Source organism: Oncorhynchus mykiss, chromosome 29 (genome assembly GCF_057628025.1).
Source record: "Oncorhynchus mykiss isolate SJ-2025 chromosome 29, ASM5762802v1, whole genome shotgun sequence".
Lineage (NCBI taxonomy): Eukaryota > Metazoa > Chordata > Actinopteri > Salmoniformes > Salmonidae > Oncorhynchus > Oncorhynchus mykiss.
The window spans coordinates 47,606,175-47,619,591 of NC_143050.1; the positions used below are offsets into that span (position 1 = coordinate 47,606,175).

The 13,417-nt window shown below is 43.0% G+C and overlaps 1 protein-coding gene across 2 annotated transcripts in view; it reads left to right on the top strand.

Moving 5' to 3' along the window:
- LOC110509541 (solute carrier family 12 member 2) overlaps nt 1-13,417 on the top strand; it is a 139,578-nt gene that overhangs the window by 83,277 nt on the left and 42,884 nt on the right. For both annotated transcript variants that reach the window (XM_021590462.3, XM_021590463.3), the window contains exons 7-17: nt 3,754-3,862; nt 4,294-4,421; nt 4,573-4,657; nt 4,758-4,924; nt 6,172-6,279; nt 6,616-6,739; nt 6,970-7,071; nt 8,649-8,804; nt 10,508-10,607; nt 12,113-12,224; nt 13,070-13,210. In XM_021590462.3, the coding sequence (XP_021446137.2) occupies nt 3,754-3,862; nt 4,294-4,421; nt 4,573-4,657; nt 4,758-4,924; nt 6,172-6,279; nt 6,616-6,739; nt 6,970-7,071; nt 8,649-8,804; nt 10,508-10,607; nt 12,113-12,224; nt 13,070-13,210 (1,332 nt within the window). The remainder of the gene's footprint in view (nt 1-3,753; nt 3,863-4,293; nt 4,422-4,572; nt 4,658-4,757; nt 4,925-6,171; nt 6,280-6,615; nt 6,740-6,969; nt 7,072-8,648; nt 8,805-10,507; nt 10,608-12,112; nt 12,225-13,069; nt 13,211-13,417) is intronic.

Genomic DNA, 13,417 nt, shown 5'->3' on the forward strand with positions numbered 1-13,417 from the left:
CCACTAATGGCATAATTAGGGTTGGTATCGCTGCTGAGGTCAGAGATCAATCCATTTGCGGGTGGAGGTTCACTAATTAGCGGGCGAGTGTGGACTACCCCCTCTGATAGCTTGCTCATTATTAGAACATTATGAAAAAATATATATGTTTTTCCTAATTTTCCAAAGTTTGGTTTTGGAATATATTGGGAGCTGCAAAGACAATTTTAATATATTTATAGACATTAATGAACCATCAGTACTGGACAGTACTGTGGAAGTTGCAAAAGCAAATTGAATTAATCAATGATAATGATTAATCATACCTGGATAGGCTATCTGGGAATTAAACTTTAAATTTACCTGGGGAGTTGGTTCATCTAGGTTACTATTGCAAATCTTAAAGTGTCTCATTTAACTGGAAGAACCTAGAAAGCTATGTTCGACAACTTAAATAAATAAATTGAATGAGACCCAATAATACCCAAGCAATTGAGATTGCTGGATTATCATAAGGATAATGTTAGGTACATTTACCACTATGGTACACCTTCCCCTCAGGCCAAAGCCATATGGGATTCCCGCTGGAGGCGGAACTGATTGATTGTTCTTTGCAGAAGCAGATGTTACTGATTGATCAAATTTAATGAATAATCAAACCTGTATAGGCTATCTGGGAATTAAACTTTACATTCACCTGGGAAGTTTGTTCATCTAGGTTACTATTGCAAAGTTTAAGGTGTCTCATTTAATTGGAAGAACCTAGAAAGGTATGTCCGACAATTTAAATAAATAAATTGAATGAGACGATAATACCCAAGCAATTGAAATTGCTGGATTATTTTAACGTGATCCACGTTTGGATTTCCAACACTTTTTTTTTAAAGAGATGTACTTGCGATTCTTCACCACCAGTGATACTGAATGCTGAAATGAAACGGAAGTACAAAGAGCGGGACTTCCGTCGCGCAAGGCGGGGGAATTTAAACAGAACACAGGAAGTGAAATGTTCTAACCTGTATGGCTCTAGAAGTTAATATTGACCGACGGAAATAGTACCGTTTGGCCTAACGGACTAAATCTGGAATTTATCACTCATTGCTCTGACGCTAAAAACCACTACCGGAGGCTCACTATAGCCTCTTCAAATGGGAACACACACACAACCAATTTGAATGTATACAAAGCAGTCTGTTCGTACACTTCTGTTTGCACAATTGATATATAGAATTCCACAGCAAAGTCTAATTCCTATATTAGATTCCTCACATGGGGCACCATAAATGTTGTCTTTACTATCATTAAATTGAAGACTTCGTTTTTATCAAAGATTCCCTGTAATTAGTATTACGCGATTAAACTGAATAATCATGTAACTGTAATTAACTAGGAAGTCGGGGCACCAAGGAAAGTTTTCAGATAACAAAGTTATAATTTCCCAATATAACCTTTCAGATATTTTCATATCTGATCAATAGTCTTCTGATTAATGATGTATTTATTTTACCTCACGTTAGTCTCATTCCAAACGTCGTAAATTGTTGGTTATCTGCACGATCCCATTCTTCACTGAGTCATCCATACATCAATTGTCTTAAATAGTAATAAATAAATTAACTAAGTAATTCACAGAAATGCATAAACAAACAAACATGGTAAATGTGGTTACATGAAAATGTGCCCTAGTGGGCTGAACCGGCATGGCGGTTTGTTAGACAAGAGGGGGAGTGGGGGTCGACTAAGAAGTCACTACAAAGTGATAACTTTAACAATTGAAATGCTAATCCTTACACATGAACGCTCACTCAGTCGGGAACAATTACAATCAATATATATATTTACGCTCAGTGTGTCGTCTTGATCGCTGGTGAAAAGTTCATTTATTTTGTAGAATTGTCCGTCTCTCTCCCTCTCTTTCTCAGGGGTGGTTAGAGGGGTTTGTTCAGAGTGACATTCGTTATAGGATGGATGTTTCGGTGGTTGTCGTTCTTCGCATTCAATGATGCCGAATTCCTAGCTGCAGACTAGTAATCAATATCAAAGACTTGTTCTTATTCTGTCGGTATCGATAGTCTAAGAGTTTAACCATGTGGTATGGTTAAAAAGATTCAGCAATGGTCTACACCTTTAGCCATCTCGTAATTGAGGTAAGCTTGGTCTGGTGATAATTTCTCAAAGTTGGGTTTTATTCGGAATGGCAGAAAAGGGCTGTCCCAGGATGTCTGACCCGAACTGGGCTCAGGGGCGGTCGTCTGATTTAGTTAAAATCCAATTTCCTTTTTGAGTTTTCCTTCATTAAACAGTCCAAAATCACATTGTAAAATTGTGTAAACAGTATCATACTCATCTTATACAACAATTAGATGTAAACCTTATATCTGGGGCTATTATATAAACAGTGTTATGGTAATGTGGCCACACCGTCTCCCATGAGCTTCCCAAGTTGTGACAAACGGACCAGTTCGTAGCTGGATTCTTAACCGATCTTTTACACTTTCTCCAGAACATGAAATGTGTTAGTACCTCAAGTTCTGTGAGGTGGAAGGATTTCCTTTGTCTCCATGAAAAACTACTCTCTATAACTGTGTGTCCATGAGGTCTTCTCAGGAATTTATGACCTCTGACCACAGCAGCCTAGTTGAAGGAGGCAAGGGGGAGGCAGGGAGAGGGGGATGGGCTTGCTATACCCAAAGAGGCCAACGTCATGACACTGTTTAACCTCTAGTGACACCACATCCCGTGAACGGGACCTTTGTCATCATCTGACACTAATTAGCATAACGCAACGGACATAAATATTCCTAGAAAATATTCCTATTCATGAAAATCACAAATGATATATATTGAGACACAGCTTAGCCTTTTGTTAATCACCCAGTCATCTCAGATGTTCAAAATGCTTTACAGCCAAAGCTAGACAAGCATTTGTGTAAGTTTATCGATAGCCTAGCATAGCATTTTGTCCAGCTAGCAGCAGGTAACTTGGTCACTGAAATCAGAAAAGCAATCAAATTAAATAGTTTACCTTTGATGAGCTTCGGATGTTTTCACTCACGAGACTCCCAGTTAGATAGCAAATGTTCCTTTTTTCCAAAAATATTATTTTTGTAGGCGAAATAGCTCCGTTTGTTCTTCACGTTTGGCTGAGAAATCGCCCGGAAATGAAAAATATTCCAAATTAGCTCCATAATATCGACAGAAACATGGCAAATGTTGTTTATAATCAATCCTCAAGGTGTTTTTCAAATATCTATTCGATAATATATCCATCGGGACAATTAGTTTTTCAGTAGGACCGATTGGAGTAATGGCTACCTCTGTATTTTACGCGAGAATCTCTCTGGAGCATCAGGTGACCACTTGCGCAATGTAGCCGCTTACGGGTATTCTTCAACGTAAATGCGTAAAACTACGTCACAATGCTGTAGACACCTTTGGGAATACGGAGAAAGAGTAATCTGGTTGATAGCCCATTCACTGCTCAATAGGGATGCATTGGAACGCAGCGCTTTCAAAACATGATGCACTTACTTGTATGTAAACTTTTGACCCATTGGAATTGTGATACAGTGAATTTTAAGTGAAATAATCTGTCTGTAAACAATTTTTGGAAAAATTACTTGTCATGCACAAAGTAGATGTCCTAACCGACTTGCCAAAACTATAGTTTGTTAACAAGAAATGTGTGGAGTGGTTGAAAAACGAGTTTTAATGACTCCAACCTAAGTGTATGTAAACTTCCGACTGTAATTAACATGTTCATTCTGTCCACAGGCTCAGATATTCCTGCTGGTCGTTCTGATTACGGCCATCTTCAACTACTTCATTGGCTCCTTCATCCCACTCAAGTCCAAGGAGTCGCAGGGCTTCTTTGGCTACGACAGTATGACCCTGTTTGGTTCTCCCTTTACACAACACAAACTGACATGACTCTCAAGCAAAAGTAAAGACAGTCTAAAACGTGTCAAGTGAAATTAGATTGACACAGTACCGGTGGTTTCGTTGTGGAGCTATAATTCTGAATTAATGTATTCTTCTCTGAACTCATGACCTACATGACTACTGTATGCAGTATGACGTACTGGCTACTCAAAGTTGTACTAGAGTTTTTTTTTATGAAATCACAAGACCAAACCAATTGGATTATTTGTAATTCACTTTGCGACCTGATTCCAACTCGCAGATCAACTGATCGAGTCTGACTGTCCTAAGATACGCACTGCATGCTTTGTAACTCTTGCTCTCTCTTGCATTCTCTCTTGATCTGCTCACCTCTCCTTTCTCTCTCTTTCCCCCCCGCTCTCCTGCTCTAAGGTGCGATTATGATGGAGAACATGGGTCCGGACTTCCGAGGCACAGAGTCGTTTTTCTCCGTCTTTGCCATCTTCTTCCCTGCAGCCACTGGCATTCTGGCCGGCGCCAACATCTCAGGAGATCTTTCTGTAAGGACCCCAGGTCATTGATTAGAACAAAACAAGCAGATCACAATTCATATAAAAAGGATACAATCAATGGAACTCATGTAGTCTTGATTAAAAGTGGGACTTGATATGAAATCAGTTTGGGGGACTAGGCATGTCTTTATATTCACAGGACCCACAACTGGCCATTCCAAGAGGAACACTCTTAGCCATTCTGATCACTGGCATTGTCTACCTGGGGGTTGCCATTTCTACTGGTATGTGGAATTTCTTCTCATTTGTCCCGAACAAGACCGAATAAATTATACATATTACAGATAGAGAGTTTGTGACAGTTTGTCTTGTTTCTCATTAAAGGCTCTTGCATTGTGAGAGACGCCACAGGAAACGGCAATGACACACTCAGCGCACAGTTCATGGCCAACTGCACTGACGCCGCCTGCAAATTTGGCTATGACTTCTCCTACTGCAAGGGTGATGACGGCCAGTACAACTGCAGATATGGACTCCAGAACGACTTCCAGGTACATTTCGTGACTACACTACAAAAGTATGTGGACACCTGCTCGTCGAACATCTCATACCAAAATCATGGGGATTAATATGGAGTTGGTTCCCCCCTTTGCTCCTATAACAGCCTCCACTCTTCTGGGAAGACTTTCCACTAGACGTTGGAACATTGCTGCTATAACAGCCTCCACTCTTCTGGGAAGGCTTTCCACTAGATGTTGGAACGTTGCTGCAGGGACTTGCTTCCATTCAGCCACGAGCATTAGTGAGGTCGGCACTGATGTTGGGTGATGATGACTGGCTCGCTCCCATTCGACGTTCCAATTCATCCCAAAGGTGTTCAGTGGGGTTGAGGCCAAACCGGGCTCAACAAACCATTTCTGTATGAACCTCACTTTGTGCACAGGGGCATTGTCATGCTGCAACAGGAAAGGGCCTTCCCCAAACTTTTGCTACATTTGGAAGCATAGAATTTCTAGAATACCATTGTCTGCTGTAGTGTTTCCCATCACTCGAACTAAGGGGCCTAGCCCGAACCATGAAATACAGCCCCAGACCATTATTCCTCCTCCACCAAACTTTACCGTTGGCACTATACGTTGGGGCAGGTAGCGATCTCCTGGCATCCGCCAAACACAGATTTGTCTGTCGGACTACCAGATGGTGAAGTGTGATTCATCACTCCAGAGAACGTGTTTTCACTGCTCCAGAATCCAATTGCGGCACGCTTTACACCACTCCAGCAGACGCTTGGCATTGCGCATGGTGATCTTAGGCTTGTGTGCGGCTCCTCGGCCATGGAAACTCATTTGGACTTAACAATAACAGCACTTACAGTTCACTGGGGAAGCTCTAGCAGGGCAGAAATTTACCAACTGACTTGTTGGAAAGGTGGCATCCTGTGATTGTGCCACGTTGAAAGTCACTGAGCTCTTCAGTTAGGTCATTCTACTGCCAATGTTTGTCCTCTGGAGATTGCATGGCTGTGTGCTCAGATTTCTACATCTGTCAGCAACGGGTGTGGCTGAAATAGCAGAATCCTCTAATTTGGAGGGGTGTCCACATGCTTTGTGTATATATAGTGCATGTCTGATTGGGTGATGTTTGCCACCTAGAACGGCAGCCATTTTGTGGCATTTTTCATCACCGTTGAGTGGTGAGGGGAACTTGAAGAAACGTACATACATCCTCTTCGTCCCGGGTTGGATAGGTCTGGCCTTATGGGCTCAGCTGTTTAACCGGTATCATGCCTTTTCCTTAGGTCATGAGCATCGTGTCCGGGTTCAGCCCCATCATCACAGCCGGAATCTTCTCCGCCACTCTGTCCTCTGCCCTGGCCTCTCTGGTCAGCGCCCCCAAAGTGTTCCAGGTAGACTCTGTCCTCAGATCCTGCTTCCTTAATCTGTCCCTGCTAGTCACGTTATGCTTTTACCATATGATCCTCACTTTATGGAATAGCCTGCAGAGTTTATGCACATGTCCTGTTACACTACTATAGCCTGCAGAGTTTATGCACATGTCCTGTTACACTACTATAGCCTGCAGAGTTTATGCACATGTCCTGTTACAGTTACTGTCCCATAGACACAAATCAAAGGCAAGGTTGTGATCTTGTATCCCAATGTTCCTCAGGTCATCATCTAGTGTCCCATCTGCTGATTAGTAAAGCGGTGTCCAATTCCAATGGTTTTTCCTTCTCCTCCAGGCTCTATGCAAAGACAACATCTACCCCGGCCTTGAGATGTTCGCCAAGGGATATGGCAAGAACAACGAGCCCCTTCGTGGCTACATCCTCACCTTCTGCATCGCTCTGGCCTTCATCCTCATTGGTAATTACGCTGTCCAGGTTTAGACATCTAGCAATGACACTATTATTCACAATATGAGATTCTGTAGTATGTCATGAACATGTAATTCAGTATTATGTCAGTATATCATTCAGTAGTACATCAGTAATATGTAATTTAGTAGTATAATTTAGTCCTAATGTTTACTATTGAAAGTCTATGGACAGTTCCCTATGAACAACTAAACTGCCATGATTTTGTCTTTATTTTAGCCCAGTTGAACGTTATTGCTCCCATCATCTCCAACTTCTTCCTGGCCTCCTATGCTCTCATCAACTTCTCTGTATTCCACGCCTCTCTGGCCAACTCTCCAGGTAAGTCCTTTTGGGACAACAACAAAACTTTCCTGAGGAAAAGTTATATCTGCAGAAAGTCTGGAATTTCAATGCGACCAATGGGGGCAGTCCTCACTCTGTCATTCTTAGTGAATGCATTGCTCCACTGGTATGCGTTGCATTGAGTCGCATCTATCTTTGCCATTCCCCAAATAGCTTAAGCCTTGAGATAACGGATGTAATGACATGCCTGAGTTATGGGAACATTGTCATAACTGGACAATTGTTTTATTAAAGAATGGCAACTGCGATCTTTATGATAAGGCCCACAGTTTTATTCTTAAGGAAGTCAATTGGAAGAAATGGGATTGTCTCAATGGCTCTCAGTATTATGCAAATGATTGATAGACAACTTGGTTGAAAGCAATACTGCTGGGAAACAACATGTACTGCTGCTAATTATTCAATGCAACACATTCCGTATATTGGATTTGACCCTTGTCTGACTGGTGTGATTTGTGTAGGAGTCAAACCTCAGGGACTGGGGTTTAGTAGTGAGGCTAGCTTGGCATGATGGCACAGTGTCATTAAAAGTCACTTATCTACGCTGGATGATGTCCACTCAGTGTCAACTGTCAGTCTATTGGTGTCAAGAAATCAAGATCTTTACTGTCATTTTTTTGGTACCTAATGGTCATCAGTTGTGCCTTAGTCATGATGGAAAAGACAAATGAGTGTACGAAGTTGAAAAGACCCTTTCATTGTTGTATCATCCAGCCGTTGTTGTATAAAGTGATGTTTGTTTTTCTGTTAATACCACAAAGAAAGCCCTAGGAGAACGCCAGGTACAGATTTTATACCTAATTCTGACATTGTCCACGCAGACCATTTAATTACACGGATTTAAAGGGTACATGACTCACTAGAAGCAAGGCAATAGACACTTGGCTTCTCGCCTCTGGAAAGTCAAACTGGCAATGTCTAACGCCTTCTTTTCTGGCCACCTAGAGCCCATTTTTGCTCTCCCAACGGGCACGGGGCAAAGAATGACGTCACTCCACTGTACCCTTTATGTCCTGTGGTTTTTGTAGTTCTTGTCACTGTGTAACCGTGCGCACAGTTAAACTGTGCCCCATTGTACCAGTTTACTAAACTCCCACTAGTCTAGTCTCTTTAGTATCTAATTAACTGGGATCCAGTAGTGGATGTAACATTATTGTGCAATGTTTTTTTACACCATTTGTAATCCACGTGCATATCCCTGCTCTTTCCTTAAATTAGTGACGTTGCTATATTAAGCCGCCGCCCATTTTTTATGATTCAGTCATTTCACTTATAACGATGACGTTTGTTGGAATATGTAAAGAAGTAATGCACTTGCTGATTTCTTCATAGACACGAGTGGCAGATTCGAGCTAACCTTTTGGATTCTACCTCTGTTCATGTTCGTATGTTATTCCTTACATTTGGATATATAACCCATTCTAACCTCTCTACGGTCTTTTACAATAAGGATAAAGGCCATATGCTGGCACCCCTTGGTATTACTGACCCCAAAGTGCATTTTTACGAGGGTCCTTATAAGGGAGTCCACCTAACGTTTCTCTGATCCTTAGGGTGGCGCCCCAGCTTCAAGTTCTACAACATGTGGGTGTCCCTGGCTGGAGCTGTGCTGTGCTGCGTGGTCATGTTCGTCATCAATTGGTGGGCAGCCCTGATGACCAACGTTATTGTCATGGGCCTCTACATCTACGTGAGCTACAAGAAGCCCGGTGAGTGACTCAAGACCAGGCCAAGTCGGCCATCTTGGATTGCCTCAACATCGACTAGTGTTATTTTGCCAAGATAGGTGCTCATTGAGAAACTTGGCTAACATGGCTTACGGTTATCTTACTTTACAAAGATCATTACCATATTATTTCATGAATTAGCTTACCCTTTAATTGAAAAAATATAGCAATGCCCCCAAAAGAGGTCAATCGCTGTGAATTACACCTCACCACTTAGTGTAAATAATGTCCTAGTCTTTTGATTCCACTTAAATATCAACCTTTTATGACTAAGCCACATTAGCACAATGCACTGAAAGTCCCCTGATGCCCAAAGATGCTTCGAACACTCCCGAGTGGCGCAGTGGTCTAATGCACTACATCTCAGTGCTAGAGATGTCACTACAGACCCTGGTTCGATCCCGGGCTGTAACACAACCGGCCATGATCGGGGGTCCCATAGGGCGGGGCACAATTGGCCCAGCGTCATCCGGGTTAGGGGAGGATTTGGCCAGGGTAGGCCTTCATTGTAAATAAGAATTTGTTCTTAACTGACTTGCCTAGTTAAATAACATAAACGCTTTGAACAAAATGTGAATCAGGCCCCACTATTGATATTTCAAGCTTTTTTTTTATTGCTGATGCATACATGTATTTTGGTGAAGTGCATTTGCATTACAATTATGTTTTTGTTGTGCACCCTCTGCTGCAGTGCAGCCCAGGCCAACATGGTTGAAATGTATTTATAGCTAAACGCAGGGCTGTGGAAACGGGCAGTATGACTACAGCCGAAATGAACCAGCTATTCACAATGTGATGCTGTATTGAGGTCCGTTACATTTGAATCAGAGGGCTTGCCGCTTACAGGGAAGGCAGGATGTGGGTTGTCAAAAACAATGGCTCTCGGCTCTATTTGCAGGGTAGAACATATGTTTCCACAAAAATATTCTGTCAACTTCGTCATTCAGTCTGTTAATTAGCATACGGATTTATAAATTATTAATTCTACCTTGTACATTAATAGACTTTCCCTCCGATGGTGATTTGCCAAAGGGCTGGCTCATTCTCCTGTTAACTTTTCTTAAGCTGCCCACCCAAGCAAGGCAGCGTGACATTAAATGGGGGGCTTTTAAATGTCTAGTGCTGGGAGGGTGAGGGTGCGGATACATGCAGTTACATACGCTCGAGTACTAGACTGTTGAGGTCCCCACAGGGTTAAGATGGTCCACTGTGTTAGTGCTCAGGCTCTCTGGCCTGGCTGTGCTGATTCTATCCTGGAGCAAGCTGAGGACTAGACTGTTGAGGTCCCCACAGGGTTTTAAGATGGTTGATTTGAAGTCCCCATATGGAACCACTGGCTCTGGGTAAACAAACCTGACCTGTGGAAACCCCAGGGGGGCGCACCAGACACCAATTTAGACATTCACAGAGACACACTTGTATGAACACACACATACACAAATAGCGTCACACACTCCATTTGACATGCAGCTATATACACACACATGCTCTCACATGCTCTCCCTCACAGACACATTCTCACACACGCAGAGTCACAGCTTCACACACAGCTCTACACACTCATGCACAGCATCCCTACTGACTCCCACACTGCATGGAACTTGTTCCAATGGCCTGACTGGCTTAATGGCCACCCATACAGGGTCCTGACTTGAGAATGTGACTATGTTTGTCCTCTCTTCCAGATGTGAACTGGGGCTCCTCGACCCAGGCTCTGACATACCATCAGGCCCTGACCCACAGTCTGCACCTCAGCAGTGTTGAGGACCACATCAAGAACTTCAGGTATAGAACACACTTTAGCACACACACACACACACACACTACTTAGACCAAAGGAATAGTATGGTCTTTGAAATGCAGTGGCCCATAGAAAGGCTATATTCTTAACACTCACTAAACCACCTTAGCCCTTCCTGGTGTTTCATTATGCTACTTTTTCAATATTTACTGGGGAAAATGTTCAGTATTCAGGAAATGTCCTTCATTCACGTTGTCATAAAGGCTGTTGCCCTGTTAGTTCTAACAGTATCTGATAGGCAAATTAGATGAACAACTCTTCACTTAATTACCCTTCGATGTTGCATGGCAAGTTGTCACTAGCACATGCCCACTGAGGTGTGCAGATCCGGGGAGGCTGCAGCAGGCTGACTGCATCCGGGTGGCAGGGGAGGACATTGCTGTTTGTCCAGTCAGGCAGGCTACAGCAGGCCCATCTCTCCGTCTCGGCATGACACATCCCCTTGGAGAGGGTTGTGTAACTGCACACCTGGGACAACAGTGGCAGATACTTGGCATCCTGAACACTGCCTTGCCTCAGAGGACAAAAGTGTGAGACTAAATAGTCTATTCTCGAAAACCTAGCATCTGTCATCAGATAGCAACGGTGTAGTGCATGGGAGTTGGGGTATAGAACCGTGTTTCTCGAAGACGTGGGCACTGCCTCAACCACACAAACAAGGGGGCAGACATATTTTAGTACTAGTGTTCTAGTGATACAATATCAAATGGATGCTTACCTTGATTTTAATCAAGCATACACTCTCGTCCAGGGTCTTCTTCAGAAACACTGACATAGGAAAAGCTTTCCATCAGGTCACCCTCAGAACTTGTCTGAGCCACAACATGACTATCTCATGCTCTATTGTTCACCTGCTCACACATGGACTGTAAGAGTTGCTGTGGATGCTTTTCAGAATGCTCAATTCGCCCTGGAAGTGTTCCCATGGCAATAACTCGGCGGTGAGGGATTATGGAGCATCTGATATTGTCTTCAGAATTCAAACGTGTTACTCCTGGACTTCTCGTTTCCCCCCTCCTGGCTCTCTTATTAATCTCATGTGCTCAACATAGCTTTGATTTGATGTGCGTTACTCCATCCGAGTCTGTTCTTGTTCTTGATGAAAACCTCTGCTCTCAAGGTCATTAGAAGACATTGAGAGAGATGAAGCACTGAGGAGTACTGTGTGCATGTGACCTCGTGAAAAAGTCAAAAGGGTGAGGCAAGCGGTGGCCATTGGTTAACCCTCCTGGAGAGGTAGTGGGTGCATGTTTTAGTTTCAGCTCTGCGCTAAACTGACCGAAATCTACTAAATCAGCTGCTCATTAGAACTTTGATTAACAGAATCAGGTGGGTTGCCGTAAAAAAACACCTGCTCATCAAGTATATCTCCATGAGGAGGGTTGGCCATCCTTGGGTTAGATATTGGTGTCCCTAGTATGTGTACCATTTACTGTTAGCATGGATACTAGCTAAATGCTGTTTTTGTATTGACTATGTTTTACCACAGACCCCAGTGCTTGGTGATGACGGGATACCCCAACTCCCGTCCGGCTCTGCTCCACCTGGTCCACGCCTTCACCAAGAACGTGGGCCTGATGATCTGCGGCCATGTGCGCACGGTGAGTCACCAGAGACTTCGCCTACCTGGAGACCATTTTGTCTCCATCACATAACTGTACCATAGCACACAACAGGGCCATTTTGGCTCCATTTCACGATGTTTCACTCTTATTTTATAGCATACCCTTAACCTTAGATTACTAATCTCATTGCAATGTCATAATTACTTCTAGTTAACTACTGGTGACTAAGGGCTTTATTGACTCCCATTAGAACCAATTTGCGGGAAACAGAACACAGTGGCTGCCCTATTGTTTTGAACCTTGGTTGTGTTGCTCATATTAATCCCGTTTACTTTCAAATCCACATTTCATGTTGATTGAGTCGTTGCTCCCAATTACCGATTGTTTTTTTTGTTTTTTTCATGACTATTAGCAACTTTTTTCCCCATCTAAATCCCTCATGTGTGCGTTACCTGGGGGCAATAAAACTGCCGTTCCATTAAAGCGGTGTGGGACTGGGGAAATGTAATCGTCCCTGCGCTGTGCCCACAACGCTCTCTCTTTCTCTCATAAACACATGCACTCTCACTTTCTCTATTCTTCCATTAACACTGGCAAAAAAGAGTGAGTGCTCCAACACCAGCCAATGGTAAAAATGGGCTGCTTTTTACGCTAAAGCCCCTCTCTCTAGAAATAAGGAAGACTCCATGTATGGACCTTTTAAGGCTGTTTGAATTGGGGCTTCTTCCAGGAAAACTTAAGATCCTTTGACGGTAACTGGTACTGTAAATGTGATTTTGACTGTGCAAGGTGGAACTACATCTACGTTTGTTAATGAGTTGCTAAATGCTACACTTGGCCTTTAGCGTGACTGTTCTTATCTATGTGTGTTGTGTCCACAGGGCTCCAGAAGACCCAACTTCAAAGACCTGTCCAACGACCAGACGCGTTACCAGCGCTGGCTGCTGAAAAACGAGACCAAGGCTTTCTACACCCCTGTGTTTGCCGACGACATGAGACAGGGCACCCAGTATCTGTTACAAGTGAGAACAGACAAACACTGCAATTGGTGGAAGTACAACATTTTTGTTCTATATAAACTCAGCAGAAAAAGAAACGTCCCTTTTTCAGGACCCTGTCTTTCAAAGATAATTCGTAAAAATCCACAGATCTTAATTGTAAAGGGTTTAAACACTGTTTCCCATGCTTGTTTAATGAACCATAAACAATTAATGAACATGCCCCAAAAC